At 39.3% G+C, this 16,514-nt stretch overlaps 1 protein-coding gene across 7 annotated transcripts in view; it reads left to right on the forward strand.

Moving 5' to 3' along the window:
* ABCB11 (ATP binding cassette subfamily B member 11) overlaps positions 1-16,514 on the forward strand; it is a 53,546-nt gene that overhangs the window by 27,415 nt on the left and 9,617 nt on the right. For 4 of the 7 annotated variants that reach the window (XM_071747433.1, XM_071747432.1, XM_071747436.1 and 1 more), the window contains 13 exons: positions 1,290-1,414; positions 2,134-2,308; positions 3,362-3,475; positions 4,576-4,686; positions 5,628-5,753; positions 6,470-6,673; positions 8,074-8,244; positions 8,620-8,821; positions 9,515-9,593; positions 10,396-10,528; positions 12,022-12,183; positions 14,913-15,017; positions 15,116-15,277. In XM_071747433.1, coding sequence (XP_071603534.1) covers positions 1,290-1,414; positions 2,134-2,308; positions 3,362-3,475; positions 4,576-4,686; positions 5,628-5,753; positions 6,470-6,673; positions 8,074-8,244; positions 8,620-8,821; positions 9,515-9,593; positions 10,396-10,528; positions 12,022-12,183; positions 14,913-15,017; positions 15,116-15,277 — 1,869 coding nt within the window. Of the gene's footprint in view, positions 1-1,289; positions 1,415-2,133; positions 2,309-3,361; positions 3,476-4,575; positions 4,687-5,627; positions 5,754-6,469; positions 6,674-8,073; positions 8,245-8,418; positions 8,600-8,619; positions 8,822-9,514; positions 9,594-10,395; positions 10,529-11,262; positions 11,351-12,021; positions 12,184-14,912; positions 15,018-15,115; positions 15,278-16,514 lie in introns of those variants that run through there. The other 3 variants (XM_071747434.1, XM_071747437.1, XM_071747438.1) reach the window with 3 other exon arrangements.

Below are 16,514 nucleotides of genomic sequence, written 5' to 3' on the forward strand. Positions count from 1 at the left end.
CTGCTCAAATTTACCTCAAGATCTCCCTGCATGAATAAAATCTTCCTTTTGCACGTTTTCCAGTAATTTCTATTGGGCTTCTCCACCCTCTCCCTACAAGCTCCCTGTCACTGTGCAGAGTAAAGACACTTCAGAGGACAGTGTCCTCTCTGCTCTCCCACATCCAGCAGGGCTGGGCAGTTCCTGCTCCTCCTCTGCTGTGTCTCACTCTCTGCTCTTTGGTTGGGGTCAGCCCTTTGGCTATCACACTTCTTCCATGCCAGGGGCAGTTTCCTATAATTTTACTCTCAAAGTTCTAATGTAACTCTGTCTAGTTTCTCATCTGCCTGCTCTCTTTTAGCACTTTGTGCTGGCTACAACTAGGCGACATCAATAATAACTCAGTGTGAAGTGGAAGAGCAGAGTCCTGGCAGGGAATGAAATAACCCCAAAAATGTCTCTTTCCTTCATTTGCAATTTATTACTGAGATCACCCCCCTTTATGTTTTTAATTCCTCCCCTTTCCATACTTATTTCTCTGTCCCCGTCTCTTTCCTTTCATGTAGGAAAGAGACAGTGCTACTGTTCAGTGTTTCCTCCTTATGAGCCTTTTTCCAGCCCAACTGGTTTTCTGTCTCCAGAGGTAACTAATAGATACCTGTGGTCAGGTACTTGAGCAGAGAAGGCAAATAATGACACTTTACAATTTCTTGTGATATATCATTCCCAAGCCAATGTGTTATCATTGTATAGAATTCTACATGACTACATTTTCTTCAATTAATCTGAGCACTGTTTGAAGCCTAAGAAAGATTTTTGCCTCCAGGATGGTCTGGGCTGCTGTGCAGGTGCCTGTTTGCTGTAAAGCCAAGAAACAAAGCTCAGTGGTGGGCAACATCTCTTTCCATCCTACCCCATCAACACCATTACCTCTTGTGCCTGAGGCTGGGGCTCTGCCACAGTAGCTACAGGGGTTGTTTGTGCAGTTTGAGCTCCTCTCACCAAAGGGAACCCCTTGGTCTGCAGTCTGCTGAAATCCAGCGAGCAGAGAGAGGGGGTGGCAGGGAGGGAAAGCAAGTCATGTCCACTGCCCTACCCGGAGCAAATCTTTTGGCCAAGGGGATTACTGTTCTGCAAAATATATACATCAGAGGTATATGCCCTAATTCTAGAAGACAGCAGTCTCCATGTGAAGCAGCATGCCTCACAAACACCTCCTTGGAGCAGAGGAGCTGAGCTCATGCAGAGCAGGCTGCTTACTGCCTGCACCTGCAGTTCTGCTCTAACCAGCACCTCTTATGCTTTTGTAGGCTGTGGCCAAACTAACAGGCCGGGAATTAAAGGCTTATGCAAAAGCTGGAGCTGTGGCTGATGAAGTGCTCTCGTCCATCAGAACAGTGGCTGCTTTTGGTGGGGAGAAGAAGGAAGTTGAAAGGTTTGTTTGAACAAATTGTAAGATCTCTTATTTTTTTCCTGTAGCAACATAATGCTGTGATTCACTTCAGAGTTACAACAACTAGTCTCTAAAATCCAAAACCATCTGTTTACTTCAAGAATTATATGCATGTATGTTACAGAAATTTAGGTTTCAAATAATATTACATATGCAAAACCAGTGTCATAATTCAGTTAATCAATGAAATAAAACATCAGAAATATTATCTTCTAGTCATTCCCACTTGTAGGAACATACATATTTTCAAATTAGGTGAGAGAATTAGTTCCAACCATCATCAAAATCATTATGCAAATTTCTCTTAAATTCATTTAAAACATAACATGGCTGTCTGATGTGCCCTGAAGCATTGGCCAGATTCTCAAATCCTGTGTTGAGGTGTTTGCAGAAAGTGTGGCTTTTCTTGTGTTTATTACTCCAGAACATCCAATGATTTCAGGATCTTAGAGCATTTCTGATTGCAGCAGTGGTCTCTCACTTCAGAGTGAGAGGTATTAACCTTATGTGGACCTTCTGTTAACTCTGTAGTGCAATCAAACATTAAAGATGCCTGTTTTTTGTTGTGGTTTTTTTTTTTGTTTTGTTTTGGTTTTTTGTTTTGTTTTGTTTTGTTTTGTTTGTTTTTTTTGTCTTTGCTCATTTTTAATTTTCTATCAAATCAATTTCACACCCCTCCTTTGTTTTTTCTCTCTCTACAGATATGATAAGAACTTGGTGTTTGCTCAGCACTGGGGAATTCGAAAAGGAGTAATAATGGGACTGTTCACTGGTTACATGTGGCTTATAATTTTCCTGTCTTATGCGTTAGCCTTTTGGTATGGCTCTAAACTTGTTCTTGAAGAAGAGGAGTATTCACCTGGCACTCTTTTGCAGGTACCTATTGTAGCTTGATTCAAGTTTTCTGGACTGCTTTTGAAAACATTAATTCTGGAACACTATATGTGTATATATATGTGTCTTAAAGATCACTGCTGCATGGAAGTATATTACACCATTGGATAAGATTAAAAAAAAAGAAAATCCATTTTTATTTTAAAGATTTGAAATGCTGCCTGCTGCAATCAGAATAATGCTTTTGTTTAAGAGACTGCTATACAATTGACAGAGGCCTGAAACTAACTTTCCCGTTTTGTGGCTCAGCACATGGCTTCTGGGAGAATAGGCTTCTCTGAAGAACTTACTGAGAACCCCATTGTGGTAAAGAGAAACCTCACCAAAGTTTTGTCAAAACTAACCTCTCTCTCCTGAACAGTTTCTGTTCCTTTGAATCAGTGTTTTCTTTTGCTAATTGCCCACCCAGCTCTAGAGTTGATGAATAAACATGTGAACATGCTGATAAGCCCACACACATAGCTGTGTGGCTATGAGAGCTGTGGCTCTTTCAGTGTATACAAAAAACCATACTACCCTTCATGCATCCACTTCTGCAAAGTAGATGCTTTAGCCCTTAGTGACCTAAATGCAATAAAACCAACATCTACAGATATTTTGGTTATTTGCTTTGAACCAGGACTGCCCAAATGGCAGGCTCCAGTCCAGACCCAGAGAAACTTTTTCTTGAACCTTCGTAATTCCTGGGTGTGTTGATGAGACATATATTTCTGCTCCTTCTGCTCCTTCTGTGCCTGATGTACTACATCAGTGGCCCCTCAGTAAATATCTGGGTGCATATGTTTTTAAGGCAGTGCAAATACACAATAAGTTGATTTACTTCAGCTTGGAAGCAAAGTTGTGAAAGATAGTGAGAAAGGTGCATTTGTTTGCTTTCTCATGGGCTAATTATGTTCATACAGTGACTCTGCAGCTCTGCTGTTGCACAAGAAGTCATTAAGCCATTGTAGCTTGATTTGCCTCTCTAGCTCTAAACATCTAATCATCATAAAGATGTGATGTCATATTTGTTGTTTTCTTTTTCCACTTCTTCAGGTTTTCTTTGGTGTTTTATTAGGAGCTTTAAATCTTGGCCAGGCATCTCCCTGTCTGGAAGCCTTTGCCACTGGCCGTGGAGCTGCTGCAAACATTTTTGAGACAATAGATGAAGTAAGTAATGCATCTCTAAGCTGTCACTTTGTAGTGGAAAAAGTAATTAAATAAGCCTCAAGCAGTAGTAATTTCATCTACTGTGTAAATGAGGAGAAATGAATGCAATTAAAAAAAATTTGACTGTGCAATAGAAAGGTCTAACGACATGCACATAGGTTCAGATTTCTTAAGTGACCTGTTTCTGAATAATGAAGTTTTACCTCAGCTACTGCTGTTCCTTATTACCATTCCTCTAAATTAACTAATGATCAGTGCTGGCCAGTAAAAGTGTACAGGCAGGCAGAAATGGTTACCTTGCAGCTAAATTTTTGGCAAGCGTTGTGCTCCCAGCCTCATGGTGGCATCAAAAGGTGTGGCTTTATTTCCACTAGTGGCAAAGGTGGCTTCTCATCTGTCTCAGAGCTACCCTGAGTTTAAAATGGGAGCAAATGAGCACAGGCACTGGTTATGCAGCAGTCATAAATGTTAATCACATTATCTAGACAGATAGATATTTGAAATAAAGTTGTATGAGAAAGACTGAGAGCTACTGGCATTATTTGATGAGGATTATTTTATAGATCTGTATAAATTTTGTGGCTGGTGAAATACTGCTGATTGCTTAGCAGTACGTAGTATCTCTGGTCATTAGCAAGTTTTACTATGCTAAAAGCTATGTAAGCACATTAAAATGCTGCTTGTCTTTTACAGAGCACATAAGGGTATGTAAAGAAGGCTAGAGATTCTGCAGTGATGCTAATGGACTTTTTAGTAACCCTTTGATGGTCTATAAAATTGTTGGCATATAAGCTTTATAAATGAACTTCATAAGCTAAAGCTCCATGATAAACTGAAAAAGAGTTGAATAAGGGGAGTGATTTTTAGAGAAAAATTTTAAAAGCACAGAGACTTGCAATGAAACTCCCCTATCACTGTGGCCTTCAGTTTCATGTCCCTTACCTGCTAGCCCTGGGGTAGAGCCTGCCTGCTGGCTCACAGCAGCCAAATCCTGTTCAGACAGAAGTGCCACAGCTTTGTGCAGTATTAGGAATACTTATCTACTGCAGCAGTGTTGGCTGTTTCACAGCAAATAAATAACATAATAAGTTCTGTCCTAGAAACCCACCATTGACTGCATGTCAGAAGATGGCTACAAGCTGGATAAAGTACGAGGTGAAATTGAATTTCATAATGTAACATTCTATTATCCCTCCAGACCAGACATAAAGGTAATTATTCATCATCAGTACTGTGAACACAGCTATTGTTAACAATCAAAGTATCTTAGTTCTGTGAGGAATTTCTAGATTTTCAGTAGAGTGTGTTTTCCAGAAACCCAGACCCTCTGTTTAAAAGTATACTAAATAATTCTTCTATTAAAGAGTCTTTCTGCTTACCATTCTGCTTATTTTGCCATTCTGACATATTCATTGCCATATCTACTCCTTGTTGCTGAACATATACTCATAGCAATCCCAGACAAATTCACTTGCATACACCTGCTCTTAAAATCAGTTGTGCACTTCTGTCACCATGTGATAGGACACAAAGCAGAAAGCTGAATGGTGCATGGAGATTTTGTAAAACTCTTCCACCTTCCATAACCTCAGGGTTTAATGTGACCCATTAAAATGCTAAGGGAAGACAGGAGTGTTGCCTGTATAGCCTGTATAGCCTGTATAGCCCATTATTTCTATGTTTTCAATGGCAAATTCTCCTTGGAAAAGCAAATTATATCAAGCAAACACGTGTTATTAATTCTAAAGAGGGAAGACTGTGAAGTATCAGATTTTCTACATAATTTCAATGTTACATTTATAATATTCATGCTTTAGCAGTCATTCATAATGCATCTACAGTGTTCTTTAAAGGGGACTTAATGCCGGGTTCTCTAATGGTATTAACTTGCCTAGTTCTTCATGATGAACAACAGGAAGAAAGAAAAAAATCTGCCTGCATGTCACGGAAAATAGTTATCTATCTGTATTTATAAACTCCTCAAAGAATCTAAAATTATTTGATTTTCCTCTTTTCTCAAAATATTTTTCTGAATTTTGTAAAAAGGCTTTGTGTCCGTATCCTAAGATACAGAATATACCCACTTGGTTGAATAACTGTGAGAGAATTAGAACAGATAGATTCTGTTGTTTGGTTTTTTTCCCCTCTCCAGATTCTGGATAGTCTTAATATGGTTATTAAAGCAGGGGAGACAACAGCTTTTGTTGGAGCTAGTGGAGCTGGGAAAAGTACAACAATACAGCTCATCCAGCGGTTCTATGACCCCACTGAAGGCATGGTGAGTGTAACCAACTGGAATGTTTTCTCTAGCCTTAGGAACTTAGTGGCTTAAAAGAATGATATGGTTTCTTCTCCTAGGTGGGAAGGAAATGAGCAAAATATCCTTCTGTGCATTTCAGGGGAATGCTAAACAGTCTTATAAAAATAATTATGATAAAGAGAAAAAATGTTAGCAAATAAGTATTCAGTGCTAAATCTGACTAAAAACTATTCTTATAGATATGATAATTCAGGAGTGACAATTTTTTCTGTTCTGGAAAACACAGTATTGAACATTTAATCATTTTCCCATAATATTGCTTCAGTGTATGCAATTACCATTTAATAATGAATTGGCTAAGAATATGAATTACATCTATTAACAGTCTCATTTCATTTCTCTATTGCTCATTGGCACAAATCACATATATGGTGACCTGTATCCAAGCATATAAAAGACCAAAAGAATTTATTTTAAACATATAATGTCAACAATTACTTTCCATCTAGTATTATTTCTGAGACCAAGAAAAAAGAGGTATTGGAAAATGAAATCAAGGAATGAAACCCAAGTCCCAAGAACTAACATATATTACTGCCATTGCATTGCATTATTTCATGCATAAACGCTGCTGCTGACACTGGTCATGGAAAAAACTGCATCACAAGCTTTTAATTTAATTCTCTGAACTTTTCTCCTTTTTTGTGTGTTCATGTTTTAACTGATTTCCATAGATTACCCTGGATGGCCATGACATTCGTTCCCTTAATATCCAGTGGCTACGCTCACAGATTGGTATTGTTGAACAAGAGCCAATTCTCTTTGCCACCACAATTGCAGAGAACATTCGCTATGGTCGAGATGAAGCTACCATGGAAGACATAATCAAAGCAGCCAAACAGGCCAATGCTTACAATTTCATCATGGAATTGCCACAGGTATGCAGTGCCTCGTAAAATTGGTGGTCAAGCATTGGAGCAGGCTGCTCAGGGAAGTGGTGGAGTCATCATCCCTGGGGGTGTTAAAAAAGCGTGTAGAGGTGGCACTTCAGGACACGGTTTAGTTGGCATGGTGGTGTTGAGTTGACAGTTGGACTTGATGATCTTGGATGTCTTTTCCAACGTTAATGTTTGTATGATTCTATGATTTGTGCTCAGGTGGAAGGGAAAAAGACTGATAGAGACAGTAGGCAGCAACTTTTCCTTTGGCTGGAGTTAATTAGGTTTTGCGATGTGTATGTCACCAAGTTAAAAAAACAAACAACAAAACAAAACAAAATGAGGATTGGTTCCTAAGGAGTCATATGAACAACAGTGACTATCATGGTAGCAATCATAGCACAATTTTAGAATATGTACTTTTCATGCTATGGACATCTGTTTTTGCTCAGGCCAAAAGCAATTCAGAGTCCAAACCCAAGCTCTCACCTGGCAACATACATTTTTGAGCAATCTGTAGCAATCCTCACAACCTCATCTCATTGTATGAGCTCTGTAAGTTAGCTGGAGGTTCCCTCTTCTGGGGTTCCTTCCCTTCTGATGACAGGGCTTCAATCAATTCTATATTATCCTACTGACAAAGCCCACAGTCTGCAGTACTAGGCTGTTCATTTTTCCAGAATGTCATTTAATCAAGCAGCTTCACAAAGGGTCACCTTACAGCAGTGAACTCGATCAATAGCATTCAAGTACCATTAACAAAAATCAGTACGTACTTTTCATCCTCTATCTATGCAGTTCCATCCTTCCAGGAAGCTGTTATAAGAAGGACTTTGTTTATTTCCTGGAAATGGAGGAATAAACAAGATTTGTCTCTAGGTGAATATAATTATCTCGTCTCTCAAGATGCGAGGCTCTATGTGTTTATTCTATGTGTTTAATTCTCCACCTGAACCCAATGCTACCTAAGTATCATGTCCATGAATCACAGACACAGCATTCATGAGTCACAGACCATCAGCAGACAAGTCCAACTCAGTGGAAAGTTTGCTGTTGAGTCATCTGATAGAGAGTGGGCAGATTTTTCCTCTCCATTTCAGCTTTTGCTGATATAGTCATCCTGAGCCAAGCCAGAACATTTCTCCTTTTTATTAGTACATAATTCTGGCTTGGGGTCAGAACTGGAGTTCAGGCAATATCATGTTTTTCATTATGAAGGAAGTTATTTCATCAGCTCTCTTTTGAATTTCGTGCACTAACAATGTTTATGTCTTTCAAAGATGATGATTTTTTAACTCTACTGCCAGGACAAATCTGAGGGACTTTTAACCAATATCTGCACCAGAAACTTAACAGAAACTTTCATTATCTGTCTAATTTTATCTTTTTCCTTCACACAGAAATTTGACACTTATGTTGGAGAAGGTGGAAGCCAGATGAGTGGAGGTCAAAAACAGAGGATAGCTATTGCTCGAGCTCTTGTCCGAAACCCAAAAATCCTGCTGCTGGATATGGCTACATCAGCACTTGATAATGAAAGTGAAGCTATTGTCCAAGAAGCACTTCATAAGGTTTGCTATAGCATACAATAAATCAGACTTGAAAGGGGAGAAATTGATTTTCACGCACTCTGTGGAGGGTGCTGCTGAATTGCAACAAAGCAGTGGGAGGGTTTTTTTAATAGTTTTTACTATACATAAGTAGAACCTTAGTATTATTGACAGAAAATATATTTTTTCTTACAGTGGGACATTAACAGAAATCTATAGCTCCCTTTACTCAGAAACAGGTTCTCATCCATGGGCTATGGATGAGGTTAAAGTCAAAGCCATCTGAAACCACCAGAAAGACTCCTGTTGATTTAACCAAACTTTAGATCACATAGCACTGGTTCCAAGCATTTCTGCTTCCTGTCCTGGGAATGGGGCTGTTGTTGTTCCTGTCAGGCTCGCCTGGGCCACACGGCCATCTCGATAGCTCACCGCCTGTCAACCGTCAAAGCTGCCGATGTCATCGTTGGGTTTGAGCATGGAAGGGCTGTGGAGAGAGGAACTCACGAGGAACTCTTGAAGAGGAAAGGAGTTTATTTCACGTTGGTGACCTTGCAAAGCAAAGGAGACACAGCACTTAACAAAGAAGCAACGGAAAGTGAGACTTTTGTTTTCTTCTATTAAATGATGTAAAATTCCACAGAAGTGAGATTATTTTTCTTTTAGTGAGGAGTAGTTTATTATCTTCTTTTCCTTCTGCCTTTGTGGCTGAATTTTAGCATTCATAGAAGTGATACATGGATAGCCCTGGCCAAAGTGTTTTTACTGCATGTGCATTGCATGAGTTTCCTTATATAGATCTGCCCTGAAACATTAACTAGCCTGCATTTTTACCCATCATTTAATAGCTCCATTTGGTGCTGACAGTTCAGTCCCGCTGCATTTGAGTTATTTTTTTTTTTCGCTAGAGACAGATTTGAATCAAAGCTTCTGGAAATGGAGGCCTAATACAATGGTCTGTTGTATTTTTGTGAAGCATCATTTGTTGTGTATGATTACCTTAAAAGAAGAGAGAAATTACAGTGCTAAAAATAGGGAAACAACGTTAAACAGTTACATCCCAAGGGTGATGGTCCTTGGTTAATATTCAGTTACCTCAACTTGTCAAATATGAGTGTAAAACTTGTAGTACATTTAGGCTGAGTAGCGAGGTTGTACTACATTTCTTGCCGTCTACAAAGTATTCCAGTTAAAACGTGGAGACACTGAGCTGCTTTGCAGAACCACAGTGGCTTTAGGTTGTGTTCAATTTTAATACAGTCCAAAGAACTCTATATACTATATTTTACAGCAGCAGAAAATAATGTACTTGAGCCAAATCTTGAGAAAGTCCAGTCATTCAGCAGAGGAAGCTATCGGGCCAGTTTGCGGTGAGTCTTAGAAATTATTTTTAATCTCATGTGCTTCCAGATCTCTTTAGTTCGTCTCACTATTCCAAAATCCCAATAGTAATAATGAATCACATCTCTGTGTGGTGCATAAAAGAGCATGGAAAGGCTGCATCTTTCTGTCCATGGTATCATCTCTCCAATTCTGCTCTACTGTGTGAATGTTCCACTTTTAATATTACTGCCATGCAGCCATATGTTTGTATTACCTAATACGCTTTCAGTCCAGTCACATGAAATATGACTTGCTGTGCAATTACATGAGAAATCAATGCAATGTACAAGGCCATTTTTATTATGGCTTCCACTTGATGAAAGTTAAAGCATTTTACAAGCCAGGCTGTCTTGTAGCTAGACACCTAGTATTTCTTTCAGGCAAGCCCATGTCAGGCATATTTAAGTGAGGTCTCTTACCTTTCAGTTCTGTTTTGTCAGGGACAGAGGTAGATTACTTCAGCATCCTGTTTCACCAGACTGAATTCCTTGATAGTGATAACAGTGAATTAACTTTTTTTCTTAATGACTTGTGCAAATATAGTAAAATGCACTACAGTTTAGCTTAACAACTACACAGTGCAGGGAACATATGACATCTGAATGATGAGGATGGAATATGATTTTGAAAAGAATTTGTCCCTGTTGTGGGATATTTCCTTCCCAGTACAATTCCTATGATTTGCTTCAGTGAATCCTGATTTAGTTAATACGAAAACTGCATGTGATTTTCAAGCAAGTATTGTGTTACTGTGCTGTGAAGAACAGACTATTTCTGTTCTCTTTACAGAGCTTCACTTCGACAGCGCTCCAGATCTCAGCTCTCTAATGTGGTCCCTGATCCTCTGTTATCCATTCCAAGTGACCAGGCAGAGCATACATATCTAGGGCCTTCTTATGGAGAAGATGGACAAGCAAAAAAGGTCAGGTCCAATATTTTGTTATTAGATTTTCAACAGGATGTATTACTTGGCAATGGTAAAATGTAGATGTGTCCCTCTGTTACAGAAGTTGTTAGCAGATACATCTTCTTGGATTGATCTTTTTCTCTACTTAAAAAAACCCACAGCTCTTCTTTTGGTGGCTGTTTTGCTTATTGGTCCATAAAGAATTTCTAGCAGAGCATGACCTGTTGGTATATTGATATACATTGCAAATGAGATTGAAAAGGATGTGTTCATAAAAGCTGAATTCACTGACAGAAAGCTAAATGCTTAGACTGTTAAGTGTAATAGCTAGTTAGTGATATGACACTGCTTCTTGCTCAATAAAGAGTAAATTCACTTTGTCTCAAAATCATCTGAAGACTGCAGTAAGCAGAGACCCACACTGCAGCCTAACCCAGAGTCCTTACACTGTAGGTGTCCTTGTGCAGTCAGCTAGCAGAAAAAACTACAGTGTGCCTCAAATATTATGCCGAGTATGTGGGAATACACACAGTGGGTTTCCAAAGTTCTTATGAAACTCCCTACACCAATTTGCATGGCTATGGTTGTTGAGTGCAGAGAGCAGATGTTAGAAGTCACTGCTCTTGCTGTTGCTAAGCCTATTCTGTGAACAGCCAGTGGTCTTTAGTGGCTGTCCCTCTGGCGCTAGCTCAGAAGGAAGAGAAAATATAAGCTGCTTTTACCCATTCATCCTTCCACATTTCCAGCAGATAGGTCTTCATAGTGTCTGTTTTGCCTGGCCATTTCCAGCCATTTGAACTGAGGGAGATGAGCAGTGCTCAGCACACTGTTACAAAAATTCTGCACAAATCAAACTGCAGGGTAAGTTGTAATTCGATAAGAAATATTCTGATCTTACTGAGAATAATTACAGGAATTCAGCATGTAGTCTGAAAATGTTTCACAGAAGGGGGGCATAATAAGCACGTTTGAAGCCTGGATCCAGCTACCGCTCTGATTCCCTTTGTTTTAATTACATAGCAAATCTGTTAATTTGATGCAAATTTTCACCCACAGCACTTCAAAACAACACTTAAGGAGATTCCACAAGCTACACAAAAGGCCACTTGTGTAGAACAAGTTTAAGTTTTGGCACTGAGTATTGCAGCACACTTCATGTGAAGGCAGACATAAGGGAACAGCCTGACTTTCAGTGGCAGAGAGTCTTAAACTAGTCATAATTAGACTCTTAAGTTGTAATCAGTGGAGGTGCACAAGGCATAAATCGATCTTTTTCTTCAGAGACAATAAAGGTATTAAATTATGTAACCCTTTTGTGACTCTTGTGAACCAGAGAGTTCCAGGCAGCAGCCAAGACCCATAGCTGCCCATTCCCACACAAAGCTAGGGCAGCTGTTTAGGCACTAGATGGCTGTTTACCAGATGATGGTAACTACTTTATTGCCAAAGGAAGAAATCACTGGGAAAATGCATTTGCTTCATAAATAAAATGTGAGTGTTTTTTTTAGGAATCTGTTCTTCTGGAGGAAGATGTCAAGACTGTACCATTTACCAGAATTTTGAAATATAATGCCTCTGAGTGGCCATACCTGGTGTTTGGATCTCTGGCAGCAGCTGTGAATGGAGCAGTCAATCCACTCTATGCTTTGTTATTCAGCCAGATTCTTGGGGTATGTTGTAGTAATATTTTAAGGTGTATTAGAGCTCTGAAGGAGGAGGGAGTGAATGTATGATGCAGAACTTGACATGTTTGGGGCAAAACTTTAGATCTCATCAAGTACATGGGGTTAGCCTTCTAACCTATGAACAATTATTCAGTAGAGAAATTTATATCACTGTCATCACACTATCATTTGAGGTCTTTGAAGGGGCAGGGCCATTACTGTTTATCATGTGTTCCTTATCATCTCTCATTCACTTTCCAGGAACTGTTGGGAGGGGGTTTCTTCATTTGCATACAGTTTATTTTATATAAGAAAAGATGTACCTCATGGGAAACTGGTGGAGAGAAAGAGGGAGAAATGCAGAGGTCCTTCCTTTCAGAATTTTATTCTACAGATTTGGCCAAGTCTTTGAGAAAGCTAAATGTCTTCATTGCCAAGGATGAATTCCTTCTCATGAAGGTCTCAGTCCCTCAAAGGAGAGAAGATGCAAGCCATAAAAAAACCCCAAGCCATAATGAACATGAGCGTAGTCCAACATCTGTGTTTCATTATTCATAAATTTAAAACATTTCTTTCTGGTGCCAATCCAGTCAGGCAGATGGAATATGCATCTTCTTCCCAAACTGAATATCTGCAATGATGTGACAGACACGTGGACTTTTACTTTGGGACCAATATGCTGTGGAAGTGAGGGGGGAAATCCCCACAGCTATGAAATGAATGGGTAAATTTAGCAAAGTCTGTCTTGAAGATTCTCAGAAATTAATCTCAAAGAGCGAATGAAGATTTGGATATGTCTTCTCATCAGATCACAAGTTTACCTTTGGAACAAATTTCTCAATAGTTTCTTCTTACTATGCTTTGGTTCCCTCTGTGGAACTGTCTCAGAATACAGAAAATGGATCCTTTCCAGTGAAACTCAGCTTGAAGATGTGCTCTGACTGCCATGGGGTGTGTTGTCTTTGGCCCAGATAAAAAGATAGTCCACCCTAAAACTGTTGAAATTTGTATAATCTGAATATGAACACCTCAGCAACAACTCTTTTCTTTCATAGACCTGATGCTGTTGTCCATGCTACCTGTTCCTGTAATCCGTTTTTAGAATCAAGAGCATAGGTAAAAAACACAGCTGAGCATGTTACATAGCTTAGCTGCAGAATGGAATAGTTCAATTTTACAGGACAGATTTGCAAGGGGGAAAAAAATTCCTCTGTTTGCAATACAGAAATCTTTCCTCAATTAATGTTACCCACATTTATTTCTGTAGGACTATAAAGTGTCAGTGCTCTCAGTTTAGGGAGTTTGTAAGCACATACTTCAGCCTGCTGCTTTTCTTGAACTGGGATGCTTCCCTGAATTAAGAGCTTGCAATAGGAATCTCAGACTGGCCAATAACTGTCTTGACCAGAAACCCCCAAGCTTTCTTGCAGATGTTGTAGTTCTCTCAGCCTTGCTATAGGAGAAATGGGGAACCTGGCCACATGAACTGGGAAGGCTTTTCACAAAATACTTCTTACATAAGAAAAGCAGAGGAACCACTTTGAATCTGGGTGATACAGATAGAACAAAAAAGCAAAGGCTCACAGTGCTCTCCCTTTTCATGAGCACCTTTGAAAACCATGGATATGGATCCAGCCTCCTTGAAATTAGGAACTGTGTTGCCTCTGACTTTCTTGAAATAAAGACTCCTTCTTAATCTTGCCCATCATCTAGCCATACAGAAGCAATGAACAAAAGTTGGCTTCTAAAACCAATAAATACTTACCTGGAGTCATTGCAGGGTCCAAGGACAAGTGTTTAACTCTATTTTCAGTGGTCGGTCTTGTATTTGATACTTGTTTATTCAGCTAGAGGAGAAAATTTCAAAGTGTGAAAAGAAAAAAACTGTTAAGTTCAACCCACATATGGGGCCATCTCAATGTTTCTGAATGACTGCAGACAGCAAGGAAATCACTTGTGAAAAAGCCATCAGCATCTCTGGAGAGAAGTATTTTTCATCCCATTTCACATCTCTGTGTCTAATGTTTCTAGAATACTTCTTACAGAAAAACAAACAAATAAACAAAAAGCAGTGGTATTTTTGCTGGATAGATTACAAACAGATGAAATCTGTTCACAGCCTGTTTAAATCAGAATCAAATATGAATTATTGAATGTACAGTAGATTTCATTAAGGGGATAGAGATGGCAGCAGTCCATTACAGGTTTTGCTCTCGTTATAACAAATTCCAACATACCTGGGGATTTTTTTTAAAACAGAGATTAATCTGAGAAAGTAACATGTCTTGCTACTGGTAAAACAGCATGGCATTGGAACAGCTCAGCTTGAAACAGCAAGTGCTGTTTGGATTTTTCAAGACTTATTTTGTTGCCAAAGTACTGAAGTACAAAGTATAAGATACTTGAATTCCCACTAGACAACAGCTACTTCTTTTTTTTTTTTTTTTTTTTTTTTTTTTTTTTTTTTTTCCAAATTCATGCCCTGATTCCTCCCAGTTATTTTGGTGCATAGCTCACTTTGAACTTTGAATAGCTTGGGCTGACCTTTTAAGACTGGTACTTGAGTTTACTTGTGCATTTATGTATTTTGCAAGAGGTGAGAGAGCTCTGGCTCCTGGCTTTGATTCTAGGGTGGGCTTCTGCTCTTGGCAACAGGGAGTCATGAATGAACTTCACACTCAGCAAAACTAACACTTCTAATATGATGCCACCCATTTTTATTTTTTTTTCCAAAGACCTTCTCCGTTCTTGATGAGGAAGAACAAAGAACCCAGATCAATGGTGTCTGCCTGCTCTTTGTCGGTGTTGGAATTCTTTCATTTTTCACACAGTTTCTACAGGTAATAGCAGTCCAATATGGGTAAATTTTGTTTCTGATCCCTTACTTTGTGAGTATCTCTTTCTGTACAATATTTATATTTATTCTTATGCATCCCAGGGATACACCTTTGCCAAGTCTGGTGAGCTGCTTACAAGACGGTTAAGAAAAATTGGCTTCCAAGCTATGCTAGGGCAAGAGATCGGTTGGTTTGATGACCAGAAGAACAGCCCTGGTGCTTTGACTACAAGACTTGCAACAGATGCCTCACAGGTCCAAGGGGTAAGGGCTGGTAGCTTAAGAATTATTTTACTATAAGCTGATGGAAGGTCTAGTTTGGTCCATAGAAATCAGCTAGCATGCAACCAGCGAAGTCAGTGTAGATCAGTTCTTGGTCAGTCACTTAAAGCTAGTTCTATTTATCATAGACTGTCAACTGTAACTGAAATATTATCACTGTATTTACCTAAAAGCACAAATAAGCTCACAATTTACTGTCTATTATTCCCTGCATTACCAGAACAAGAACACAGAAATCAATAAAATACCAATCATCAATGGAACCAAAAGGAACATTCAGTGCAAAAGTTTTAATTTCTTTTTTCTAGAGGTGAATTAAATTTTTGTCACAGTACTTGGATGTTTCTTTTAAAAACATGTCAGGATAGTATTTTAGTGGCATTCATTACAATGTTTTCAAGTTTTCAGCATGGTGTTGTGCTTGGTGTGACAGTTCTGATTTAAACAGACAGACCACTACACTACTGGCTGGTGATCCAGCCAGAGAATATTGCACTGAGTTTTAGTGTGACTTACTGTTTGTGAGAGAGAGCCACGAACTCCATGCATTGTGCTCCTCATGCATAAATGTTACCTATCTGAACTGAGACTTTGGCCAAAGTGACTCAGATGCCATTCTTACTTGGCTTCAAGCAATTTGCTAGAAACAAAGAAGGAAACATTGATTTTTATTTTGATTTTTTTTTTGTTACAAAATTTGTTCTGTTTCAACTTGTCTAAAAATGGTAGATGATCTTTTAAAAAGTATTAATGGAGAGCTCCTGTGAGAGCGGTGAGACACTGGAACAAGTTGTCCAAGGAAGTTGTGGCTGCCCCCTCCCAGGAAACGTTCAAGGCCAGGTTGGGTGGGGCCTTGAGCAACCTGGTCTGGTGGGAGGTGTCCCTGCCCATGCAGGGGGGTTGGAACAAGATGATGTTAAGGTCCCTTCCAACCTTAGCCATCCAATGAGTCTGTGAGATTTTACGAATTCGAAAGAGAAATCACAGAAGAAGTTCCCAAAACCCTTGTCAGCAGCAATTTCTATAGAATTAGAGAAACCAGCTGCCAACCTCTTCAGCCTTTATGGTGCTTGCAGGGCATGTTTTAATGGAAATAAAGTAAGCTGTAAAACACTGACTGAAACATTTTTAAGAGCCTCCTAAGGGACATCTTTGTTCTAAGCACATGCAGAGCAATGGGGCACAGCCATTCAACCCACAGCTGCAGGGGGAGAAACAG

Source organism: Heliangelus exortis, chromosome 6 (assembly GCF_036169615.1).
Source record: "Heliangelus exortis chromosome 6, bHelExo1.hap1, whole genome shotgun sequence".
NCBI lineage: Eukaryota > Metazoa > Chordata > Aves > Apodiformes > Trochilidae > Heliangelus > Heliangelus exortis.